This window comes from Acinonyx jubatus, chromosome D2 (assembly GCF_027475565.1).
Source record: "Acinonyx jubatus isolate Ajub_Pintada_27869175 chromosome D2, VMU_Ajub_asm_v1.0, whole genome shotgun sequence".
Taxonomy (NCBI): domain Eukaryota; kingdom Metazoa; phylum Chordata; class Mammalia; order Carnivora; family Felidae; genus Acinonyx; species Acinonyx jubatus.
In genome coordinates this window covers 15867246-15894336 of record NC_069393.1, presented here as the reverse complement: position 1 = coordinate 15894336, position 27091 = coordinate 15867246, and the positions used below count along the sequence as shown (strand labels likewise).

Sequence of the window (27091 nt, the reverse complement as noted above, 5' to 3'; positions counted from 1 at the left end):
TGGAGGTGAGAAGCACAGTGAAAGGCTTTTAGGAAAATGCCTGAGAAAGAAAATAAGGTTAGATGAAATCATCAGAGAAGTTAAATAATGCCTGCGATTTAAGACTTGGGTGAAGGAAGAATATGGCAAAGTCCCTAGGAACAGGAAAAGTGAGAGCATACAGACATTCAGAAATGTTTAGTGGTTTAATTTCACAGGAAAACCAAAGGTATTTGTTACAGAATGTGTTTATAAGGAAAACCCAAGAGGGAGAGACACGTTAGTTTTACTCCACTTCAATAATCCCAATTATTGGATTGGGAATGAGATATTTTGCTGGCAGAATTAATGACAATATTTTCCTGAGTGTGATCGATACTAAAGTATGTGGACACCACCACTGCCCCTTCTACTCCCTTTAGGATACCGTTTGTGCAATGACAAGCCCACAGATAGAAACCTATGGCCACTCCCAAGGCACTGGGCGTTAACAGAGCATTGTGCTGTGCTCAGGCTCATGATTCGACTCCCTGTTTTTATTCTGAACAGAAATTTCCTCCTGTGTCCTTCAAAGAGAAATCTACTTCCCTGTATGACTTGGCATATGAAGAAAGGGTGAGAGAAAATATAAAAGATGGGGAAGTTTCAACTTGGACTCTCACATCGTGTATGAAGAAAAAATAAAGACAAGCAAAAAAGAGAAAGCAAAGAGAAAGAAAGAAAGAAAGAAAGAAAGAAAGAAAGAAAGAAAGAAAGAAAGAAAGAAAGAAAGAAAAGGAAGGGGAGGGGAGGGGAGGGGAGGGGAGGGGGAGGAAAGGAAACCCACAAAAGAAACAATTGACAATTGTCAAATGAAAGGCCAAAGTCCTTGACTCTGATTGACTCAAAGAAGATAAATACCAGAGGGGCTCATGAGATGTGAAAAGATGGACAGGGTACAGATTAGACAACTGACAGCTGAGGAAAGGAGAAACATCTGGAAGTGGCAGGGAAGAATTCTTCCCTTGTCATCAGGAGAAAGAAAGCTGAATACGTTTTGTCAGAGTAAATAGGGAGCTCTGTGGCTGTATTAAGACACACATGTGACTTCATCAAGAACACTTCTTGCATGTGGCGAAACATGGAAGACCCTGCTGATGAAAACACATGAGGAGCTAAACCCACTGCCTGAGTGTAGGAAGGAAAATGGAATCGTCCTATGAAGTGTCAGCCCCTGCACTTTTCCAAGGCCTTCGTGTCATCCCTGGCACATTGTGAGCTCACCATCATGTCAAATGAATAAAAGATTATAGGTGATTAAGGGAAGAGTAGATACATGACTTAGATAAGTGGCCAAAAATTTAACAATATGAAAAAATAAATTAATTAAAATTTAACAATATGACAAGCTTCTGCGCCCAGCGTGAGAGTCTGTGTTAGCTTTGAGGGACAGAGTTTGGTCAGGGTGTCACTTGTTTGCCAGGTAGACATAGCATGAAAAGGAACCAGTCAGATTTCAGAAAAATGTGGGCAGTGTGATACCAGTTGGAGAATCAAATACCCCTATCTGAAGGAATATGAATGGAAATGCCTAGAAAATGGTCTCTTAGGAAGTACATTAAGTTAGTACTACTTTTTATTTGGTTCTTGGTGAGGGAGACGGATCGTCTGTGTGCACATCTGTGAAGACCTGAAGGCAGGTGGCTTCCGGGAGGTATGACTCCTGACTCCTACTGGTGCCATGCTGTTCCGGGGGTGGGAGGGGCCGTGCTGAAGGCGGGAAGGCAGCCCTTTCCCATTGTGTCTTCTGCTCTTGATTTTTATTTTTCAGTTTTACAACAGGAATTCATTCAGGTGTATCTTTTAGGAGTGAAAATAATACTGAGAGAAAGAATGATCAGGGAAATATTTCCCTGCTTTCTGCTTATCTCGGGGTATTACTGAGGTATGTGCACAGGTTGAATTAGTTGTAGGGAAATGTAAAGATTTTCTTCACAGTATGCTTTTGTTTCAAAGCAGGAGACCCATGAGGACTTTGCGCATATGTTCAAGGAGAAGGTTTATAAGATGTGCATGTGTATGTGGCACACACAAGCCACTTCTGTCTGGAGAGGTGGTCAGGACACAACAGAGCAGTGACAGAGTTTAGAGTCCATGGAAGACACTCCTGAATGGGGGGGGGGGGGGGAGGCAGGCAAGAGGCAATGGTGAACTGATGGATAAGAGCAGCCAGGAAAATTAGTACTCTGAATAAACACTTGAACAGAAATAAACAAGAAGGTAATCCAGTGGAGTATTGAAATAAAAGTCAAGGAATCACTAGAGAGCCATAGCCCTATAATAAAGTCAACAGATTTGGTGAGAAAATTAGCAACAGGAGAGAAAGGAGTCTCTTATGGAAAGAGAAACAGCTTTGTGGTCAAAAAGAAGGAAGTTGAATTCTTGAGTTCTCCACTAATAAGAGCTGGTTTATCTCCCTCTTTGAATCTTAGTTGCCTCTTCCATAAAAGGGGGTTTAATAATGATTATTTTGTAAAGGGGTTTTGCTGTGTTATTAATGCACCTGTGTGAGTTACATGGCTAGTGTATGTCAGTGTGTCATACATTTCCTGGCACATAGATGCCATTAAATATTAGTTCTGTATTTTGCTCCACTATCGAATCTAAAGAAATCCCATTGTCCAAGGGATTTTGGAAGAAAGTCATCTTGGAGCTAAAATGGCAGGCAAGAGTCTGTCAGAAAAATATCCCAGGCTAGGTATTAAGTGTAGGGATTTGGAGACTTAACTAAAGATTGGAAGGTCTAATGGGTGCAAAGAAAAAAAAATGCTCCTATTTTAATGAAAACCTGAAGTTGAAGAATCTTAGGGAAGTTGCCACCAAGGAGTTCAGGTGCCTGTCAAGCCCAAACTAGGACGATGCTGTAAACCTCTCCTCTATGACTTGCGTATCTCACTGTAGAGCCTCTCTCTGGCCTGATCTCACCTGGAATCAGTGGCCAAGAAATCCTAGAAAATTTCTTGGCAGGTTTCTCCCTGAAACTTCAAAGGGTGCCATAGAAGTTAGAGGCGATGAGTTGGTAACAAGCAATTCGGTGCAGGTGGAGAGTAGATCCTCACTGTTCATTGGTGGAGAAAGAGCCAGCAAACCGGGATGCCCCTCTCTTCCTAGGACTTGGATGGAAGTTAATTAATTGTGTGACTCTTTTCCTTAATGCCTCATCTCTTGCTAGACATTTAAACACCATGGGGACAAACACTAGGTTTGTGTTTTTCATTATTGTTTAGACCTCCACCACTTCAGTTAATCAAAAAACAAAAAGAAGATTTTGGTTTCCTTTTTTCTTTTCTTTTTTTTTTAATTTTTAGAGAGAGAGAAAGAGTGTGTGCATGTGGGGAAGATGGGGGGAAAGGGAGAGAGAGAGAGAGAGAGAGAGAGAGAGAGAGAGAATATGAGAATCTTAAGCAGGCTCTGGACACAGGGCTTGATCCCACAGCCCTGGGAACTTGACCTGAGCCAAAATCAAGAGTAAGCCGCTTAACCAACTGAGGCCCTGCAGGTGCCCCATATTTTGTTTTTTGCAAATGGAACCATCTGCAGAGATAAAACTCCATTCTGAAGGAAGAAAGCTCTTTACGTAATTATGCAGAAACTCCCTACTCCAGAATTGGGTTTTTGCTGTTCCTTTCCATAAACAAATTATTTTTAAATTATTTTTAATAAAAAATAAAAGAATATTACCCCCCAAAAGTGACCTGTAGCTTCTATCCATCCTATAACCAAGCCTTTCTGAACTGTTGAATGCATTAACTTTCTCTAAGATTTCAAAGATCCCAAGTCCAACATAGTCAAAGCTCAAGATCAAAGAACCCGGATTCCCCCTCACCCTAGCCCTGACTTCCATACCCCACCAAATACCACACCCCAAGAGTGTCTGCTAGAGTAATATACCTACATATGTGGCCATGAGGTAGGAGATAACCTTGAGATATGCATGTAGGAGAATATAGTACCCCATCCAGGGCAAGTCCTCTCTACTTATTCTTAGTTTAGATATTTTTACTGTCCTGAAATATCATTATTTTAATAAATGTTCAGAGGTAGATAAGTATCTCTTAGGTATTCATCGTAGCGCGATGCTGTTAATTCCCTTGATAGTGAGGGGAGGTGGAGAGAAAGGCAAGTTTCTCTCTCGAATCCATTCTGTGTTCTTTTAAGCAATAGTGAACTTCTACTTGAAGCTTATTTCTTTAATTGATAAATCTGCTTCTGCTACTGTTGCCCTAGGTCTCCCTGTCTCTCAGCCACTGTTGCTTATTATGTCTTATCGCCATAATAGTATGTGCAGTGACTTTACTGCACTGAAATATCCTGGAAACGCAGTAAATACAGATCGTGAGCAGACAAGTGTTGTCAAATTTGCGAAGACACAGGACTCTACAGTTACTAATTCTCAATCAGCAAACGTTTATTGATACCAGACCTTTTACTTAGTTTAGCTCACTGAATTCTGTATGTTAACACCTCACGGACTTACTTAAACAGTGCCCCAAGGGCTCACCCGCAGCTGTTTCTCACAGAAGAAGCCAGAATCAGCTAGAAGGTTCAAAATCACTGACTCTGGCAGCCCATCCAGAGGCCAGAAGAGCTGACTCACGGGTATTCTCACTGTAGGTAAAGGACATGTTGGGTTTAATAATAGGTCTCATGCCTTTAGTTTCTTAAAAACAGTGCTGCTATTGTCCTGGTTAAGATGAATCTTCATTGTGAGTTGGGATCTGGTAGAAGAAGTATGCAATAACAATACCTGCGGTGTCCTGTGCCCTGCTGAATCGATTCATTAGTGAGAAAATTTGAATTATTGCACATTAATATCTTTTGCCAGCCCTCATGCCTGAATGAGTCTTGGGAACACAGGGTAGTGAAAGGAGATTGAGGGTTTAGCCCTTCCTTAGAATATGATCAGACAATTGTGTGTTGTTAAATGATTAACTGATACTTCAGAATGTTGCCAGTAAACTTGCAGCACATTTCACGAAATGCATGCTTAATTCTGCGGTCACAGCTACGAGAGCTGGAACGCTTCTTAATAGCATGCTCTTTGTACAAGTAATAAAAGAAAGCCCAGAAGAAGCAGGTAGCATACCTAAGGCCACTTGGAAAACTGATGTCACAGCTGGAAATGCGGCAATGGTCTTGCACTTCTGATCCCTGTGCATTTTGTTTTTATTGGTTTTCGATAGAAACTTCCTTTTATTCTTTTTCTTCTTATATAGAGCAATGTTACGACCCGGTCTTTATTTCTTAAAGTGTGATTTCTTTTATTGCTTATTGAATAGATTCATAAACAAAAAGTATGGAAAACGATAAGTGGGGATCATGAATATTTATCAAAGTGGGAGGATTTATCATGGATAACCCATATAAAGGGATTTAGATGCAAGAACATCTTAAATGTTCAATGCCATCTTAAGAATTTGATTCTCTCAATTAAAGAAGGTATATAAAATCTGATACCCCCCGAGAGAGCTACATGCTCACAAAATACATCTAGAGTCCTTTAGAATCGCCTAAATAATTAGTCAAGTAGAAGGCAAAGAAGTTTTACGGCATTTGAAGTGAGAAAGGATAAGTGACTTAGTATTCAATTTACTTCAAAACCGCATAATAATGTTTAAGGAGGTATTCCTGAAGCTCTTAATTTTTAAGCATAGAAAAACTTGACCTAGTTTCTTAATGATAGTTTACCTCCTCTCTGAAAGCCACCTGCAAATAGCTTATTTGCATAGAGATAAAACACAAGGGCCTTCAACTTCTTTTTACTTATTACTGGGGTAACAAACCTCCGTTCATAGAGTACAGCATCGTTTTTGTTATAAATGAAGAATCAGCTACTGATCTATATGCTTTGAATAAACAGTAGGCATTCAATTGCCAGCATCCATTCTTTAAAAAAAAATGATAGTTTTTTTCCCCACCCAGTCAAATCACCCTTTACTTTCATCTTTCATAACAACCAAGACTTTACAAAGATACCGGGTTTTATGGTGCAGGGTGGAAAACATTTATTAGATAAGTTAAGGACAAATCTATTTGTAGTTCATATACTAAATTTTTCCTACTGTCCAATTATCCATGAAATTTAAAATGGCTAATACAGGAAGAATATCTTCACAGTAGAAAAAAAAAGTTGCATTTACATCAAAAAGTAATTTCTACTCCTTTTTTGAGAGACTTATAGCAAAGTTGTTAATTTTATGAAGAATGTAGAGTCAACCTGAGTGAAATCCTAATGGCTTTCTGCTGGGCAGAGAAAATGGGGGCAATTGAATCACAACAGCTAAAGAGTATGGCATTTTAAAAGTAGATTTAATTGAAAAATAAAGACATGACAGATCCCATAAAGTTCAGAGTCCAAAATTAGCATTTCCCCCCTCTGATTCCCAGTGGACCCCTCTCCTCCTTCTCTTAATCCTTCACAGTGGTTGTCTGCAAAAGGTGTTATTAGTCACAAAGTTATTACAGGGACATGTGTATCAGTGCAGCTTCATGAAAACTCACGAGGGCAGGGATAAGCGAATCTTTCTGTAATGGAATGAATAGGAGTGCCTCATGAAAATACTGCACCAGATGGGATACGACCACAAAATACAGCAAGACTGTTCTCATGACTTGTTTTCTTTATTAATAGATCCTGATGCTATGATAGCCTTCTTTTTAGCAGCCACATCGAGCGGTCGAGGCCCATTGCATTTGTATGTCAGTAAAACATATTTCCGTTCATTTTTCTTTTCGGCTTCTTTGAGTTCTCATTTCATTCTTCAACTTCTTCACTTTTATTCACGTCCTTGTTTCAAACTGAAATTATGTTGAATTTTTATGTGTATGTGTTATTGTCTGTCACACCCAGCTTACTGAGATCTGTAGGTTATACTAACTCCTTTTACAATTGATCTACTTTTTTTCTATCTGTAATGGATAATTTTCATAGGAGCTAGACTGAATGTTTTCTCGTGTCTTAGAGTTTTTGTTCAATCCCAGTACATGATGGTTACTTCTAGATTCCAAAGAATGGACAGTCTGTGCAGGATTTAATAATAAGTGGCCTGATAAACTCTGACTCCTCAACCTTCAGTGACCTCAATCAGCCATGCTCTGACGTGGAGAGAGCACTAGACGTTTGGGGAGGAATCCTGCAGAAAGGGAGTCATCTGCCTGAGTGAGAGCGCTTGCAGACTAAACTTACTTTCCACGCAGTGGCCAGGTTCAGAGTTCAGAGAAATTGGAGCCAGTTTCAAGGACAGAATGAGTAGCACTCTCCTGTTGGACTGCCCACACTTACAGGTGCCCTGTGCTACAGTGGGACCAGCACGGTGACAGAGTTGTAGGAAAGTCTGGCGTGTGTCCTCAAAAGTTTGAAGGTGAAGCCGAACGTGGCCAGACCAGTCCTGGTGCCTGCCTCTTGCCTTCAACATCCTGAAGCGGTTTTGTGATGGCAGCACGAGGAAGGGACAGGGTGTCCTATGGCACATTCACATTTTGGATGAGGGCATATCTCACGAGGCCAAGTAGGTGCCACAGAAGATGTAAGGCACTTGTGCCCTCAGCCTGTATCTCCGCAAAGGCAGTTGCTAGAAGTCGGCAGAAGAACAAATTGTCCATGTTAGACCATTTCCAGGTGGGGGTGGAATCCCCAATAACTCACAAATGCACTCTCTGACAGAAGCAGTGTCTGGTGGTCCTCTCAGGAGACCAAAGAGCAGATTAGTTAAGGAACATTCTGCTCATTTCTTTTGATTCTTCATGCCCTAAATGTCCTGCTGCAAACCTGGGGAAGCCATAAACAGGAGGGAGAAGGTTTTGATTCACATTCAACTAGACCTTTTAGAACGTGAAAAATAAGTCACATTTACCACAGTTAAATGTGTTTCTAGATCTTAAAAATTTGTCAGAGGATCTCTTGAAAATTCCTAGGTAGCTGGAGACTGGCTGGAGTTAACAAGGAGTGGGAAAGGGGGTGGCAGGGGCCATGTCTGCAGGAGGAAATGGGAGGGGGAAAACCTTGGAGTTCAGACCCACCCATACACCTGCTATATAGGAATTATGCAGACCTTGAACAGAGCCACTTTCTTCTGTAGTTGTGTTTTTTTCTCAAATATCTCAAAATTTTGTCAAATATCTGTTGTCAGGCTCCTAAGTGGCTCAGTCAGTTAAGTATCCGACTTCAGCTCAGGTTCTGATATCCCATTTGTGGGTTTGAACCCCATGTCAGGCTCTGTGGCTGACAGCTCGGAGCCTGGAGCCTGCTTTGGATTCTGTGTCTCCATCTCTCTCTGACCCCCACCCCCACCCCCACTCACAATCTGTTTCTCTCTCAAAACTAAATACATGTTAAAATTATTTTTAAAAATCATTGTCAACATTATTTGAATGTTGTTGATCTTGTTTCTCATATAGTAGGGATAATTTGTGTCTCTCTCTCTCTCTCTCTCTCTCTCTCTCTATATATATATATATATATACACATACACATATATGTATACACATATATATATACATACATACACATATATTTACACATAGTTATATTTACTTATGTAATATTTATTTGGTCCAGTATATATAGTAAAAGTACACTCTGAGTTTCCTTCCAATATATGGCAAACAATGAGGATCTAAATTCATGAGGTATGTGCTTTTTAATGAAAGTTCTAAGATAGTTAAAGGGTAATGAGAAACCTACAGAATACAGTACCCTCAACCATCGATTGAACATGACTTTTATTGCATTCATCTATCCAGGCTAAAATAAATCTCCATTTTTCTCAAACATGCTGTTTATTTTCAGGAGCAGATTGTTCTATCTGTCTGACACGTGTGTGTGTGTGTGTGTGTGTGTGTGTGTGTGTGTGTGTGTGTGCGCGCGCGCGCGCGTGCTTTTGCGTTTTGCTGCTGTTAAATTTTTATGGTTTATAGAGTTGAACACTGCTTTGGGAGAGTTTCTTCCATAGAATTCAGGGAATAGGTATAGAACTACTTGATTGTCATTTCCAAATTAGTTATAGAGAGAACACAATAATTTTTAGATAAAAGAAATTAAAATTTGCTTCTATGCTAAATATGAACATATGTGGCTCACAAGGAGGTCCAAACAATACTAACGAAGGAGACGCGCTTATTCTCTGTAGCTTATTTGTTCTCCTTCCCCCTGTTGCTGTTTGTCAACTAACCCAGGAATTTCCCTGAAAGGGTTATGAAACAGATACGTAGACGTGCAGGGAAATGTTAGGCCCCTAGAGCAGAAGATTAATGGGCTGAAAAATGGAAATCAGTACTGGAGAAGGAGAGTTGGGTTGTTGGGAGGCACACGAGAGAAAACAAGGCAGGGGAGGACGCTTTCTGTAGTTGTTCAGCAAGATAACACGGAGACAGTGCTCTCCCCAAAATCGAGATAATAAACCCATACCTTTTCCAGTGCTCACTGTCTGTTCCCTGAGTTTGCTAAAGAAAAAAAATAAGAAAAAGATTAATCCATAAAACCTCATTCCTTATTCCATCTGCTTACTCTCAGTGCCTTAAGGCATTTTACTTTTTTTTATTCTCTGTGTTTCTTTATCTAATAAGTGGGAAGGCGTTACTTCTGAGCAGACCCACCAAGTGCTTAGAAACCTATAACTGACATAACGTATGCAGGAATTTGCAAGTTAAAAATCGTTGTGTATAGCATTGTCCCTTCCATTTTCACTCGCCCCATGCCCTTCCTCCGCCAGCCCCCCTGGCCCCGGAGCCTTGTTTCAGACCCATCAGAGAGCGTCTGCTGAGGCCAGACCAGGTGGCACACATACAGTGCAGCGAGCTTGAATGTGTAAGATGTGCTGGGGTAGAACACCCGCGAATCAAACTCAGAAGAAAATGGAGAGAACCAGTGAGAGCTGTCCTTTGCATATGGATTTTCACAACAGTAACAAGTATAAAAAACAAACAAACAAAAACCCTCAAAGGCTTGTTTGCTTTAGATTTGAGAACGTACGGCCTATTGACTAATTCTATGCAGAATCCCATGGTCTTAATTTCCCCTTGAATGGCCATTTTATAAACCAAGCAGCACATTTTAATCGCCCCATGGTCTCCTAGCTCCATCCACTACCTGGCCCACCAAGCCCAGTGTAACCCCTCTCCTCTACGAGACAGGTAGGAGTCAGATCTGGAATCAGAGCTTACATCCAGATAATAAATAAGGACATAGACCTTATTTGCATCCTTTATGAACGGGGGGTGGTATTTTTCACTCACTAGTCAATGAATTAGTGTGTGAGTTCCTTTTATAATGAAGTGGTAAATTTCTTAGCTGAGATTACACAATATTGGAATAATTATTAAGGAGTGCATTGTAATAAAAAGTGTCTTTTACCAGGTTTGAAATAAACTATTTTTAACTGACTCCTATTAAAAATATAGATCCACCAAATATTCCTAATCAGGCCCAGAGACAAATAATTATGAAAATACGTAGCAATTACATGAAGTCTAGTTAACTATATTTCCCAATCTAGTCTTCAATTTTTCTAAGAAGAAGGCATTTCAGCGCTAGGGTCAGATTAGCACCAGGTTCCTTTCTTCAAGGGGAGTGTGTACAAAGACATGGCATTGAAAACAGAAGAAAGTGTAACACAAAGAAAGCATTTATATTGTGTATAAAGCATCTTTTTTTTTGGTATTTTGACGATGGGTTTTTCCCCTGTGCTCTATTCTGACAGTCACTATTTCAGGTGCTTCAGATCTGCATTTCTATCACCCTCTTGACACCCCAAGACTCAAAATGTCCTAATTGGTCAAGTTAAGGAAGAACCCAAAGATTAAATGTTTCAGATATTAAGATATCAGTTATAAAGCCCGTTTTTTTTTTAAAAAAAAGAATACGTAATTAAAACAGCTTTGATAAATAGTTTTTACCTCCTCAAGACTACTCTTTTGGTAGAGACTTATTTTAATCTCCATGTTGACAAGAATTCTGATGCCCTATTCAGACTCAGACCCCATCAGACGTTCTTGAAACAGTCTTTGTTTACTTTCTGTGGCTCTCTGTTTCAGTTTACTGACGTGAAAATGAAATGACCAGTAGATCCCTGTTTCAGTGCTGACTGAGTTAGTACATGTAAGGTGCTGAGAAGCGTGTCAGTATACAGTTACAGACACAGTGAGTAGCATCGCTTAGTAGTGATGCCCTCTTGCCACTTTGGGACAATAAAACCTACATCTGTGCAAAGATCATTTTATAAATGGGACTCAATCTTCACATTAGTTTTGACCATTCAAACCGTTTCAGCTCACAATTTCTTCACACCCAAAACTCCTGTGACACCAAGTTAGACATGATTTTCAGTAGGCATACAGTTAAGTCTAATAAGCTCCAAGACATTATGAGTAAGGATTATGAGTAACTTAGTCTGTGAATGTTCTGCAAAATGAGCAAACATTTCTAACAAATTTTAACTTGATAAACTAGCGATGTCTTCCAATATGAGTAGTACATGATGCCCAATGTCACATGATCACAACTAAGCCAATGGTTCTTGAAACTCGCGTTGATATAAAGTGCTTTGGATTTCAAGCATGTTTCTGAAATGCATTATGCTCGCAAACCAAGGTTTTACTGTAAGTGGTTTCAGATATGTGTCCACATAAATAGCTACTCAGGATAAGGGGGAAATGTTGCATATTTGGTAAATAATGGATTTTATTTAGCATCTATTTAGTTAGAGTGATTTTTCCTCCCTTGTCCTCTGAAGAAACCATTTAAGAAGTTGAGGCAGCTAATAATATACCCAGTTGCCGGATATATTGCCAAATTTTGGAGTCTATTGTTTCGGTGTTTGTTTGTTTGTTTTTCGATGTCAGGCATTTTGAAAATCGTTTTCAGTTCAAGGCGAAAGACAGAAAGCTGGTTTTGTGAACCAGGGAGGGGTTTGCTGAAAGCACATGGCCACGTTTATGAAGGCGGTGCTTTGTGTTTGTAGCCTCCCTCCCCACCTGATGCAGGGGATGGTGTGTGTGTGTCCACAACACGACCTGCAGCTGATTTTGTCCAGCACATGGCTGGATGCTCTTGGGTTGATGTTTGCCGATTTGAGTTCTTCTCTTTTAGAAATTCCCCTATCCTTTGCTGTGGGTGCCTGTCCACTCTGCAGGGTATGCACAGCAGTGTACCCTCGATGCCCCAGTGGGAGGGAAGAGATCTTGTTCCAAACAAAGATTATGCATTTTTGTGATGGCTAGAAAAATGCATGAATTTTCCCAGGAACAACAAAATTCCTTTTTAGGGATTCCCTCCTCAATTTAGAGCCCATGTTTACTAGCCAGAAGGGAGAAGAGAGGCCTTGTTAAAATTTTCCATGTCTTAAGTCAAGACGTTATGGGTTTTGACAATATTGTTCTCTGGTCCACTGTTAATAACCATTCTCTGTGGATCAAGTGGTAATCCATTTCTTCTAGTGCAAACCAGGGTTGGGGAAGGGGGTCCCGGTAGACACATAGGTGTGCACTTTAATATCTTCAATTATTAGACTACCATACTTTGTGTTTTTTCCACAAATGATAAGCAATTTTGAACTCAGGCTTGTAATAGATTATCTATTTCATCATAAAGACATACGTGGTAAATACCATTAATGGTATCCAAAGCTTAATAAGTACTTAATAAATATATTTCTTTTATGTTTGGGAAGCAAAATGTATATGAGTTTTCCCTTTTTCCTTACAGCATATTTGGTGTGTAGGTTAAAGAAAGGCAGAAGTAGCATAAAAGGTGAAAACATATATAAATATCAGTTAAATAAACTTCCTGTGTGTGTTTAAAATTTTAATGAGTTCTTTAAGAATTTCCAGATCTATAATGGCCCTTGCACTGTAACTTCTCAAATCATTTCTTATTGGTATGTATGCCTTAACTCTTTAATATTTCAGAGAACCATGCTGTTAAGTTCTATGTTTTTTTAATATTTTCTTTTCTTTAGAATATTTATTTTGTTCATTAATAAATTGTGTTTTCTGAGTAGTAAACCAAATATATTATATATAAAGGTCACTGCTTTGGCTTCCATTATAATATCTAACTTCGTTATAAGCCAGGCTGACTTTACTCTTTTCAGTTAAGTTTGCAAAATAATAATAATAATAATAATAATAATAATAATAATTCAGTCAACAACCGTCATTAAATCTGGATGTGTGTTCTTTCTGGTTAGTGTTCTAGTTCATTCTTATGACCGACTTGCCTTTCCTTCACTGTATCTGCTGTACCGAATTCTAATACCCTCTTTCTGCTTTGTGTCTGTTTGTAGCTTCTAGGTTGCCTTGGGTTAGAAAATCAGAAAAATGAACTTGGGAGAGTTGCATGATACACAGGGTTAATGAGACCAGAATAGAGGTCTGAAATAAAGAATGCTCTAGGCTTTCAGTAGGTATTTCCTTTTATTTATTTATTTATTTTTACTTTATTGCCAAACTTTATTATTTATTTTTTAATTTAAATTCCAATTAGTTAACATGCAGTGTCTTAGTAAATTCTGGTGTAGAATATAGTGATTCAACACTTCCCTCCATCACCCCTTGCTCACCATGGCAAGTGTGCTCATGAATCCCCATCACCTGTTTCACACATCCCCCCACTTCCTCTCTGGTGAACATTAGGGAAGAGTCCATTTCTTGGTTTCTCTCTCTCTCTCTCTCTCTCTCTCTCTCTCTCTCTTGTTTTTGCCTTTGCTCATTTGTTTCTTAAATTCCTCATGAGTGAAATCATGTTATTTGTCTTTCTCTGACTTATTTCTCTTATCATACTCTCCAGCTCCATCCATGTTCTTGCAAATGGCAGGATTTCAACAGATCTTTCTTGACCACCTACCTTGGTATCTGTCCTCTGTAGCTTCTGTACAGTTCGGGCAACATGGCAGCTACTCACAATACTGACCAGCCCCAGAGGTGCCAGGAGACTGAACTTAATCTAGGTTGTGTGGTGAAGCTTCCTTACAGAAGGAACATTTTAGCTGAGATCAAACAAATAAATAAAATTAGCTAGAAGAAGAACAGTGGGGAAAGCAAATCGCAGGCAGATGGCATCATAGATAAAGGCTTCACAGTATGTAGCAATCTGTTAAGAAGGTGGGTGCGGCTGGGTCATGGGGGGCCAAGAGACATATGGTGTGAGACAGAGCTGGAGAAATAGGAAAGAAGTGACATGAGTTACTCAAGAATTTATAGTCCATGGTAAAGATTTTATATTTAATACTAAAATCATCAAGGAATCTTAAAGAGTTCTCAAAAGGCATATAAATTTTAAAAAGGAGAGGGTCAGGGGCACCTGCATGGCTCAGTTGGTTAAGCAACAGACTCTTGATTACAGCTCAGGTCATGATCTCACAGTTTGTGAGTTCAAGCCCCACGTCAGGCTCCTACCTGACCACATTAGCACAGGGCCTACTTTGGATTCTCTATCTCCCTCCCTCTCTCTGCCCCTCCCCTGCTCTCTCTCTGTCAAAATAAATAGACTTTTTTTAAAAGGAGAGGGGCAGCAAATAAATACATATATTGTTTCTCCCTGGTCCCTCTCCTAGATCCAGTGCTTGTATTGAGGGTAGTTTTAATTGTTCACATCAATTTTGTCCTAATAAAAATCAGATGTGTTCTCAAGAGCCCTGTCCACAGCCACAGCATCCCAAGCAATACCAATTGATTGCAGTGGTTAACAGGAAGAAATGTGTTTTCTGTCTTTGACCTAAAAGAGTGAAACGTGACAAAACTGTGGCGTGTGTGTGTGTGTGTGTGTGTGTGAGAGAGAGAGAGAGAGAGAGAGGAGACGAGCGATCCTTTTCACCTGTTGTTAACTCCAGAACTTTTTTCTAGAGACAGAAGTTGTCAGAGGCTGATCGTAGATAAGTAAGACAGTCTGGTACACGTTTGTCAGGTGCACATGTGTGTGTGTAAAATTGCACACTGCACTGTCTTTATTATTTCTTACTCCATTTTTAAAAAAGGAGAAATAAAATTTGATGAGTAAAGCTTACAGCATCAGTGTTTGTGTTATAAGGTATAATGGAGGCTATTTAAAAAAGCACAATAGATGTTAGTCAATATAAATAAATGTATAAAAATATTTTCATGTGAGTTGTCTTGAAAGATACTCCCATCTTACACTGAATTCCTTTGAAATCGTCTCTGAGATAATATGTGCAAATGTTTACTGGAATGCTCTTGGAATACGCACCTGTAAGGAAGTGAGGCAGGCAGAGCGGGGCAGAAGGGATGATCACCAGCAATGTGGATGTGACCTTAATGAGGCTGCTAGGTTTAGAAAAACAAAAACGAAACAAACAAACAGGATGTCTAATTGAATTAGCATTTTAGATACACAATTCAGAATGTTTAGTGTGAGTAATTCCCAAATACTCCATGGGGCATACTTACATTTAGAAGTTATTGGGGCGCCTCAGTGGCTCAACTGGCTAAGTGTCTGACTCTTGATTTTGGCTCAGGTCATGATCTCACAGTTCATGGGATCTGGCCCCATGTCGGGCTCTGTACTGACAGCCTGGAGCCTGCTGGGGATTCTCTTTCCCTCTCTCTCTGCCCCTGCCCCAGGCACTCTCTGAAAAATAAATAAATTAATAAATAAAATAACATAATAAAATAAAAAAAAATTCTTTGTTGTTTACCTGAAATTCAAATTCACCTGGGAATGCTGTGTTTTATCTGGGAGCCCTACCCTGAGTCCTCAGCCACTCCTACTGGACGCCCATCAGATTTGTCCCAAATCCAGATGAAAGGGGTATGCGTTTGTTTGTATTCCTACATTAGCAGGTCGTGGGCCAACGGCCAACCTCCTGAAACCTTGGGCAGGTTAGTTCCTCTTAGGTGCCTCAGGACACTTCTTAGTGAAGAGTACAGATGTGAACAGTGGATAGCTTGTTCGTGCTAAGCTCATGAAATGGGTGTGTTCACATGAAGAGAGTGTTTGGGTGGTCAATCACATTATCTACTGAAGTAACCGCTCTTATGTCAGTGTCCACAGTGATGGGGAGGTAATGTTTCCATCTTGGCTTTGTTTGCTTGTTTTGTGGTTTCGAGTTTGTTCTTTAAACAGTCAATCTTCCAGTTTTGTGTCTGTTCCAGAAAATTGAGGATTTATAGCTACAAATGGCTATTACAGTATAGAAGGAGGAAAATTTATGCTGATTTGCTTGGCGGATCTCCTCTCTTTAGCTTTTACCAAGGCAGGAAAAAATAACGAAAATGTATGTATACATTTATATAGTTTTGGTCGATTGGATTTCTTGGTAAAAGTAAAAGACACTATAACTACTGCTCGTTTTATCATGAAAGAGAAAAGAGAAATATAAAATTCAGTATTTGTGGCACAAAAATAATTTTAAATGACCCCAGACTGTTTGTTACATTAGTGGCTTAATTTGACATCCCCCTAGAAGTAAGAGAGGACAAGTCTGAAAAAGATACAAAGAGTGGCGTACTTAAGAAAAACAAAACGAAAACAGCAGGTGATGACCATGGGCTGCACTGGACCGTCCGTAAAGTGAACACCCAGGTTTGATGAGATATTATAGCAACAAATCTCTAATTTTATAAAAGTACTAGTTTTTGTAACACCTTATTTATTCTTATATGGCTATTAAATTTAAAAGATGGAACTTTCTACAATTTTCTATTTAGTCAAACATTAGATTAAGCAAAGCACGTTGCACAAGCTCAACAAAGGTGGCTTTTGCTGTTTCTTGTATTGTCATTAGTCATGTGGAAAAACTACTACTTTAAACACTCTGTAATCTCTTACTGTGTCTTATCAAGTTAAAGTATCTGAAAGCAGCTATGTTTTGATACTGAACAGAAAAGAATTGCCCTAAAGCTGAAAAAGCGAATTCAAAGTCAGCATCCTCCAGGCCCACCAGACCGATGATACAGAAGACCATGGGATTATGGTGAAGACCCAATGTGAAGATACCCTAATTTAATTATAAAAATAAGAATCTACTTCAAGAGTTGCCAAACTTGAGTCAAGACAAGCAGTGGATCTGTTTACACCTCTTGAAAGGGAGACCATCGGAACCTGTATCCATTACCGGTTTGGAGATGTGGCATGTAAAACCTGGTTAAAGCCATCACAAGATGGGGAGATGTCCTAGATAGCATTTCCTTGCAAGAGACAGGAACTCACTGAAGTTTGCCTTAATAAAGCAGGGGTCAACCGAGAGGATGAAAGAATTTCTTGGACTCCTGGAAAATGGAGAATGATTAGATGGGTGCCCACTCCTCCCTATTTCTGAGTCTGCATGTTTCTGGTCTCTGTCCATCTGTCCATGTCCTGTCTGAGGCTTGACCCCTGTGTGGGGCTCTTAGGAGTGAGTCCCCTTAAGTTGGTCCGTGGCTTTGGGTTGCTGTGATACCACTTCTGGTCCCATGCTGGTGGATCCTGGTTTAAATGCCTACAATTAACACACCAGATTATCCCATCTCCTGAGTCAAATTGTTGAGAAAAAGTCCACTGGCTCTGCTTCCCTTTGCATCCGGCTTCCATTCCTATCTTATCATCAGAGCTGTCACCAGGGAGCAAGTTCCCGTGAAACAAACCGGACCTGCTCTAAGTCACGTGCTTCATCACAATGGTGATTAAGATATTTAAAGGCCCCATGTGTTGGAAAGATTACGACATCCGCTCATTATGTAATTCAAAACCAAAATATTTTGCAACTATAAATCACTCCCTTGCTGAAGCCAAATAGCTAATTCCTGTCTCAAAGTCCTGGATAAGACTGTGAAAGGTGGGCCTCTTTAACTTCCTGCATGTCTGTACATCTAGGGCCCTACATGGGGAAGCCTATCCCAGCCTGCTCAGAGGAGGCCCACATAGGCCAGTCACTTGTTCAGGCCTAATTTCATTCTATCTCTCAACCTCCATCAACGTTCCTAAAGAGAGGCCATCCCTGTGCTGACAGAGAACACAGATTGTAGGTGTGTCCTTCCCTAACGGTAAGGTGGGAATAGCTTCCTTGAGCAGAGAAGATCCAAGTATAAACTGAGCACTTACTCCACTCTGTTCTCTTCAGACTGAGCCTCCAACAGGCTCAGACTGCATGACTGCCTCACTAGGGCCAAAGTTACCACATACGGTCCATGCCTCTCCTAGCTCCCTTCATCCAGACCCTCTTTCTATTTCCCCGCCAACATTTCTCTACTTCTTCCCACTCTGCCTTTTCTCTCCTCCTACCTCCTGATGTTGGCAAGTTAAATTAAAGTCAGATCCCTAATTCATTCCAAGGGAACGATGGGTGGGAGTAAGGGGATAGTGTTAGGTAAATGTGCAACTGTGCTGTCCTGCTTTTCCCTTTCCTTAGCTGGGAATCGTCAGCTAACCTAGTAACCAACGGAAATGTATGCAGTTTCTCCTGGTGATCTGGTGGCAGGGTGGCCCCTGGCCTGTGTGACTCCAATCCTGAACTTGCAAATATTGCCTGCTGAATCAGACACTACAAAAAAATGCTGACCTGCTGCTACAGAAGTTGGAAGAGTCACAGGCCACCACCTTAGAAAATATGCAGAGAAGAAACCTTAGGCTTAGAGGGAAAATGGCAGTAAGGAGATGTGAGGCCAAACAGAGAAGACTTATGGAGTACAGCAGGATGGAGAAGGAGGAAGTTAGGCAGGTGGGATCTGTGTCCCTAAGTTTCCTATGGTTCTCAATTACTCCGTGCTGCCGTTTAATGAAAATCCCCACTGTTTGTGGACATAGAAGGCAGACGATAAACTCTTTGATTTATAGACCATGAGCGCATGTGCAGATGCACAGAACATGAAGTGTCTGTTGCTCTGACTGGCAGAGGCAAGATAACTCTGGAAGGTAAGGCTATGCTCCTCCAGTGATGCTAGTCAAATCCAACCTGAGGGTTTGATGTGATCTTCGAGTGGTTACTATAAATCTCTATCTCTCAGCCAGGGGGCAGATTGACTTTCTAGGGGATATTTGGCAAAGTCTGCAGGCATTCGTGATGGTCAGAAATCAGGAGGAGGGCATATTAGCATTTAGAGGCCAGAGGTGCGCTAAACATCCTGCAATGCAAACAGCCCCCTCGTAATGAAGACGTCTCCTGGCCCCAAATGCCAATAATGCCACTGCTGGGGAGCCATGCTCTAAATTGTCTCTACTCCCTTAACCGATAATGTGTGTGACGTGACACGTGTAATCGACAGGAAACAGTGTTTGACTGGATGTTTACCAGGTGTCCTTCTGAGAATGTCACATACACTAGGTCAGTGCATTCTCACAACGGTATAAATTAGGTCACACTGTCATGCTCACGTTACAGACGTGCAGACTGAGACACAGAAGAGGCAACATGCTGAGGAGGACATAGCTAGCCCGTGATGGACCTGGGGGTTGTGCCAGGGAGCCTGGCTCCAGAATCCTGCTCTTAGCCAGTCTGGTGACAGGAGTCGCATTCTGTGTGTTGTCTCCCTTCACTTCCCTCCACGCTTTTGCAACCGTAAGAGAAGCACGTCTACAAATCTGGAGCTACAGAAGAACTCATGATTCGAGGAGCTTCTCAGAAAAGAGGAGCTTTATGCAGTGTGCAGGGCCCCACCACAGGTGCGCTAGGCTTTATCTGCAAAACCAAGTTTTGTGGGTTTTTTAGTGAAAGGATAACTCATTCGTTGGTCATTCCCAAATCTGTGTTAACTCAGATTTATGAATAATCAGATTTTTTGAAGTGTATTCATTAATTGTGAGAGAGTGAGCAGGGGAGGGGCAGAAAGAGAGGGGGCCCCTGAATAATAAAATTAAAAAAGAAAATATAGGAGTGTTTGTGTGGTTCAGTAGGTTGAACATCTGACCCTTGACTTCAGCTCAGGTCATGATCTCACATTTCATGAGTTTGATCCCCACGTTGAGCTCTGTGCTGACAGCACAGAGCCTGCTTGGAATTCTCTCTCTCTCTGTCTGTCAATCTCTCTCTCTCTCGCTCTCTCTCTGTCCCCCTTCTCTCTCTCTCTCTGTGTGTCTCTGTCTTTCTTACTCTCTCTCTCTCTCTCTCTCAAAATAAATAAATCAACTTAAACAAAAAGAAAATATAGCCTCTAGCTCAAATCATTAAAGCTTTAATTGCTTAGGTCAAAGGTATAAGTAGGTGTGTTTATAAGACATTTTACACTAAGAGCCTAACATTTTACTCCTTTGTACTTTATTGGAATATATGCTCACTATTTTTATTTTATAACATCCATGTGAAAGTTCAATAGTAAATGGAATTTATTTTATATACTCTAGTGTTTTAATATACACTAATGCCTAAATGATAATAGTAGCTATTTTTTGTATTATAATTTTCAGAGGCAAACTCTAGTCAGAATCCAAATATTGATTTCATGTTATTGAAAAGCTACAGTCAGAGACGTTTTAAAAAATATTTCACTTATGGTTTCATCCAATTGAAATCGTCTCATATTTTAGCTTATCATTTTTGGAATAGCATTCTGAATTTTTTAAGTAAAAACAAGAACATTATTTTTTTTCATGTGATGCTGGTGTTCAATGCTTCAATGATAATTCCTACAGATGTAATATTTAATAATAGACAACACCATTATTCAGTGAGGCACTAACTGCAATGGCAGAAAGTTAACTACAGGTACAGTAATAATGCAGCATGCGAAGCAAGGTGCTTCATATTTTATGACGTTCCACGTCCAGAGCAGAAGCCCATTAATCCCAGGCCTACCCACGATCATATCTACGCCATTCTGTATTGGCACACTTGTGTCCCACTGGCGATATGTGAGCAGTGTCCATTTGAAAATATTTATGCACGGGGGCCCCTGGGTGGCTCATTCAGTTAACCGCACGACTCTCGATTTCGGCTCAGATCATAATCTCACCATTCATGGGTTCAAGCCCCACATCTGGTTCTGTGCTGATGGCACAGAGCCTCCTTGGGGTTTTCTGTCTCCCTCTCTCTGCCCCTTCTCTGTTGTGCATACTCTCTCTTGCTTTCTCTCTCGTGCGCACACTCTTAAAAATAAATTAAAAACCTTAAAAAAATATTTCTGTGTATAATCTCTATTAGGAAAAGTGCACTGGTTTCTGCTGGTGCTGAGCATGTTAGGAAAGCCAGTGCACTCTTCTGAGATGGGCCTCCACCCTCCACCTGCCGTGGCCACTGGGATGAAGGCCAGCATCGTTCCCTGCTGATGGGCACGTGGTGCTCTCTTACTGCCTCTCTCAGCTCGCATGCCTACTCCTTTGCTTCTGTCCTCCACACGCAGGCAGAGTGGGCTCTGCAGGACCCAAGTCTGACCCCTGCACCCCTCTCCTGTGCTGGGTCACTCAGGAGCTCATTCACTCACTCAGGACGCCCATTCCTCCAACCCCATCACTTCAACTCTACTGGTTCACTCTTCTCCAGCAAAATGGCCTCTTTTTTGCTGTTCCTCAAATGTCTTGGGCTACTTCTTTTCTTAGGACTTTTTTTGTGAGATCAAAGTTTCTTTGTTTTTGTTGGTGTGGTTTGGCTTCTTTTACTTAATTCAAGTTAGTTAACATATAGTGTAATAATAGTTTCAGGAGTAGAATCCAGTGATTCATCACTTACGTGTAACACCCAGTGGTCATCCCAACAAGTGCCCTCCTTAATGCCCATCACCCAGGTAGTGTATCCCACACCTCTCTGCCAGCAACCCTCAGTTTTTTCTCTCTCTGCATTTGAGAGTCTCTATGATTTGTCTCCCTCTCTGTTTTTATCTTATTTTTCCTTCCCTTCCCCTATGTTCATCTGTTGTGTTTCTTAAATTCCACATATGAATGAAATCATATATTTCATTCTCTAACTTGGCATACCAAGCCTACAGTTCTATCCACGTAGTTACAAATGGCAAGATTTCATTCTTTTTGATTGCCGAGTAACACTCCATTGTATATGTATACCACATCTTTATCCATTCATCCATCAATGGACATTTGGTCTCTTCATACTTTGGCTATTAATGATAGTGCTGCTATAAACATTGGGGTGCATGTGCCCCTTCAAAACAGCATACCTGTGTCCTTTGGATAAATACCTAATAGTGCAGTTTCTGAATAGTAGGGTAGATCTGTTTTGAGGAACCTGCATACTCTTTTCCAGAGTGGCTGCACCAGTTTGCATTCCCACCAGCAGTATTTTTATACTAGCTCTGCCCTCTGCCAGAAGCATTCTTCCTCCAGATCTCCTGGCCAAGCCCCCCGGAGGCTGCAGCTTACGTGAAATCCCTTTGGTATCTCTCAGAGAGTAGACATCCCATGACAGGAGGTTGTTTTATGAAGAACCCTTTTTTTTTAGTTTTGTCTTTTTCAGAAATAAAGTGTTATGATGGGCAACCTATTAAGTAAATAAAACATGACAGGAATGCTGTACCTGTCTTAATTTTACACCTTTTCTGCAAATAGCATTCTGTATACCCATCACCTGTTGTTTGCTAGAAACTTCTCAAGATTTCCATCTCAGCAATATGCATATTGAGTTAATGCCTTCTGATGACAGTCTATTCAATGCCTTTTATTTTCTAACTCAGGGTGGTTTACTTGCACCTGTCATTCCCTTAGGTTCCTAGAGAAATAACTTCAAAGAGCCAGATTCTTTGTACCTCCTGAACACACCTTTGCTCTTTCCCTCCTAACAGCTGCAGGAGGGCTCTTCTGCATTTACTCTACCTCGCATTCCTTTTCCTCTTCCAGGGCTTTGTGGTAAAAACTTCACTTCTGCTCTGCCATCTGCTTTTACTATTTTTTTTTCTTTATTCATCCCCCAATTGCCACTTCTACTGATTATCCCCAGCAGGATAAAGCATTTTTAGTGAAATTCTACTTAAAGGGAATGGATGGTTGGGGACAGATAACTGTACAGTGTTGGGTAGTATTTATTGGAAGGCAAATTCATTGAATTAGAAGAGAGAAACATACTACTGAACAGAATATCTGGAATCAGGAATTTGGCAAGGTATTTGGGGTAACACTTTTATAATGTAGAACAGGAATTTGTACTTAAATTTTTGAACTCTCAGGGTTGAGTTGAGCAAAGTAAACAGAGTTTGACCAAGTAAAACAATGAGTCTAGGGTCCACTGGGTGGCTCAGTTGGTTAAGCATCCAACTCTTGATTTTGGCTCGGGTCATAATCTCAGGGTTTATGGGTTCAAGCCCCACATCAGACTCTGCACTGAAAGCACAGAACCTGCTTGGAATCCACTCTCTCTGTCTTTCTGCCCCTCACACTCTCACTCTCTCTCGATTTCAAAAAATAAATAAATTTAACAAAAAAACAATGAGTCTAGTTAAGAGAGTTCTGGCATCAGTCCTGTTTGCCCCATGTAAGGGCCCAGAAGCAGAAACAAAAGCAAATGAAGGAATTAGAAGTGGAGTAGCACTTACAGTTGTTGACTTTATATTGGGGAGACATGGAGAAGAGTTTGGGAGACATCTGTGTGCTGAACAAAGTCTGCTTTATGAAAAGGTTGGAGTTGGACTTCAGTTGTGAATGTGTGTGTGTGTGTGTGCTCACACAGAGGTACACTCATGTGTATATTGCGTTTGAGTATGTACATACATCCACATGAAAGTACATGCATGCATAGTGTATGTATGTGTATGTGTACCCACAGAGTAGTACATGTATGCATATCATGTGTGTACATAAACCCACACGGAAATACATGCATGCATGTTGCATGTCTGTGTACATGTGTCCACACAGTAGTACATGTGTACATATTATGTGTGTACATGCACCCACACAGAAGCACATACATGTGTGTGTATTATATGTGTGTTATATATGTCTAGAGTTCTAGATCCAGGTAAAGTGCCTTGATAAATGTAGGTTTTCCAATAATAGGCTCCAGTAATACTTACATTGTAGAGTTCTGCGTTTGAGTGCATTAGAGACTGGGTAACCTGGGACCCAGAAGGAACTCATCTTGGACAAACAGGTAACCAACCATGACACTTACTTTTGTTCTTTGGTTACCAGCCACCCTGTGTTCTGAGCTCCTGTTTCCTTTACCAGCCATGTGCCTTCATCCCCAAACCTACTCTTCTGCTTACCTCCTGAGAGCTTTTCTTCATGCGCTTCCATCATGCCCCCAGGTCACTATTAAAGGTGAATAAACAAAAGTTTTGGCCCTGAAGAGTCGAAGAGTCGAATGGCCAGTGTGGTGTATTCCCCTGCTATCCCTCACTGAAGTGCAAATGGAAAACCAACAGCAGATTCAGCCCCACATTGCTACAAGCCAATGGAGCCAACTCCCTTATTGCCGTTAGCTGAAGTAGAAGTCAGAGAGCAAGACAAATAATCGAGTCAAAGTAATGAGGGTAAACTGAGGATATGACCATGATGGACTCAATATTGGTCTCTCTGGTGAGTCTTATCCATTCAGCTAAGCTTCTGGTGTGAGTGCTGTGTGACAGGCATGTTCTCAGATGCTGGGAATCCAGAAGTGAATAAGACACAGTTCTTGTAATCAACACACCTACCGCCTAGTGTTGTATGAAGAGTATTAGTAGTTATCCAGAAATGCTCTGGCCATTATGGCAGCGACAGCCAGCACTTACCACGTGTTATTCCAGACACAGTACAGGAGACAGACCTGTAGCTATGATATGATTTCCAGTGATCCCAGGATCACATTATTAGTGAATGATAGGGCTGTGAGTCAAAGCCAGCAGTCTGATGCTAGATCTTAAAGGCTCAATACTTTCTAAAATATGGGGCGCCTGGGTGGCACAGTCGGTTAAGCGTCCGACTTCAGCCAGGTCACGATCTCGCGGTCCGGGAGTTCGAGCCCCGCGTCAGGCTCTGGGCTGATGGCTCGGAGCCTGGAGCCTGTTTCCGATTCTGTGTCTCCCTCTCTCTCTGCCCCTCCCCCGTTCATGCTCTGTCTCTCTCTGTCCCAAAAATAAATAAACGTTGAAAAAAAAATTTAATAGAATATGATCTACAGCTTGGTCTTCTTATTGGTTTTTACAAGATCAGTGATACGACAGTTGTCCCTTGTATCTCTTTCAGTTTTGATTGTGTGAGTAAAATGATCCTGCACGTACAGTGGAAGCTGGTGTTTCAAATCCGCCAGAAGATAAAGCCTAGTTCATCAGTTTGTAAGTGTAATGGGCCCTGTATGTATTGGAATACGGGCATGCCTGTGGTTAAATATTCTATTATTAATGCCCCACTGCCTGTGAAGACAGCTTGGATCAACCCGGATCCTTTGAGTAACTTCCAGAGTTTTCCATAGTGCACACACATCCACACACACACACGCGTGCACACACACACACGTGCTCTTGGACCCTGTATACCATTTCTCTGGAAGTTCTACCACGTGTATGTAGAGCAGCACTACTCTGGCTCGTTCTGTAATTGAAGCCTGCAGAGCCCAGCAAATCAGACCCTCGCTTCTACAATGCCAGCTCCGCCAGACTCATTATTTTCTCTCTTTGGCTCACAGTGGGACTGTCACTTCTGAAAGTCTCTGTTGCCTTTGCATTTCTAGTAGAATCCTCACGAAAATTTACATTTTAGCCTCACTTGCAGGAGCCTACCTTCAGGGTTTGAAGTAAAGGTAATCATATTATTGTATCTTCAGGAGGCTTCCTGCTTCGTTTTCCTCAGAAATTTTGTAGATGGTGAGTTTCTTCAAAAAGTGAACAGACTATGTGGAAATAGATAAAACAGGACTCTGAGTAATTTATTCCAAAAGAAAGGTGTTTCTGTGCAATTATTTACATAAATGCTAGCATTTCAAAAGCTTTTATAATACCTACAAGAATTATTAAATGCATCGAATATTCCCAGCTAAGTATTTTCTTTGAACACATGATTGCCTTTGAACGCTAGCTCCCAGAGCTGCACAGTCAAGCAAAGCCTAAAAGAGATAAATGAAAAGTCATGGCCAAATTCAAAGCCATGATCATTCTGCATCCTGACTTGCTTTGTTAAGAAAGGTAAGTCAGGGAGCTGTGATGTGCTTTAAGCAATCAAATGGAAAGACGAGACCAATTTTCCCCTCAGAATTGCGTACATATAGGCAAACATACCTGAATATGCAGGTAGAGATCTCTTCTTCACACCCATTCCTTCCCAGGCTTTCAGAGGCAGCACACTTTACGCCCTTATTATTAACCCATCCCTCTTCTCTTCCCTGCTCAACAGTGGAGATTGTGTCTACGTTCTATTTTGATAGATGCCTTTATGCGGGATGGTTATAGTTGTGGGATTCCCACAGGCGTGTGTGAAACTGGGTACAAGATGGGCGATGGTTTCAGGAAGACTAAAAAAGCAGTCGAACATGTTGTAAGTGGTGGTAGCCATAAATACTATCAGAGTATTTCGAGTATGAGGCTGCTCATGTCCCCAGCAGGGGCCAGCTACTCCTGAAATCAGGTACTTCGCCAGGATTACTGACTCTGTTCCGTATCACATGTTCCTTGGGAGAGAGCTTCCACCTCTAGTCGCTCATACCCAACAGAAAGATTTTGTGTGAAGTCTGTCATGTTGGTCCTTCCAGGGACCTTGGTTAGGAAAAAGCAGAAGTCATTCTGGCTACGTTAAACAGAAGGGGTTTGTTGAGTGATATAAATAGCTCATACATTGGAAGGGCAGAAGAGGCCGACTCTGTTTTGACCTTTCAGAAGCAAGTTACAAAATTACAACATAACAGGACTGCTCTAGGAACTTCCGCCTTGATGATTCGAAATCCTGAAGTCAGAAGGCTGCCTCCACAGTTGCTAACTGCACAAGCGCACATTTCAGCTGTGATCCAGACCTACAGACACACGTGCCTGTCACCTGCTTTTCCTCTTATAATCCCTTCTGAACAATGTCTCGTGCAAGAAGCGTCTTGTCAGAGTAGCCTCACCACGCTCAGAATCCGAGCTACAACTCAGTCTTTTAAGTACGGTTTTTAGCTTCTCAGCGTATGCATTTCAGGAACACGCGAGAGAAGGCAGCTGGAATAAGGACCAGGTGAGCTTAGCCGCAGTCAGCTCCAGCTGTCACTGGCTGGCCTCTGTCTCTTCTACCTGATGTAAGTAGAGTCCAGGTGACATG

General features: G+C 41.1%; 1 protein-coding gene across 4 annotated transcripts in view; it reads left to right on the top strand.

Moving 5' to 3' along the window:
- The window catches only part of PCDH15 (protocadherin related 15), a 926293-nt gene that overhangs the window by 329047 nt on the left and 570155 nt on the right, over nucleotides 1-27091 (top strand). The window contains exon 1 of one of the 4 annotated variants that reach the window (XM_053207161.1): nucleotides 25040-25140. The exons of the other annotated variants lie outside the window; for them this stretch is intronic. Within the exon in view, the coding sequence (XP_053063136.1) occupies nucleotides 25071-25140 (70 nt within the window). The 5' untranslated portion in view covers nucleotides 25040-25070. Of the gene's footprint in view, nucleotides 1-25039; nucleotides 25141-27091 lie in introns of those variants that run through there. 4 annotated transcript variants of the gene reach the window in all.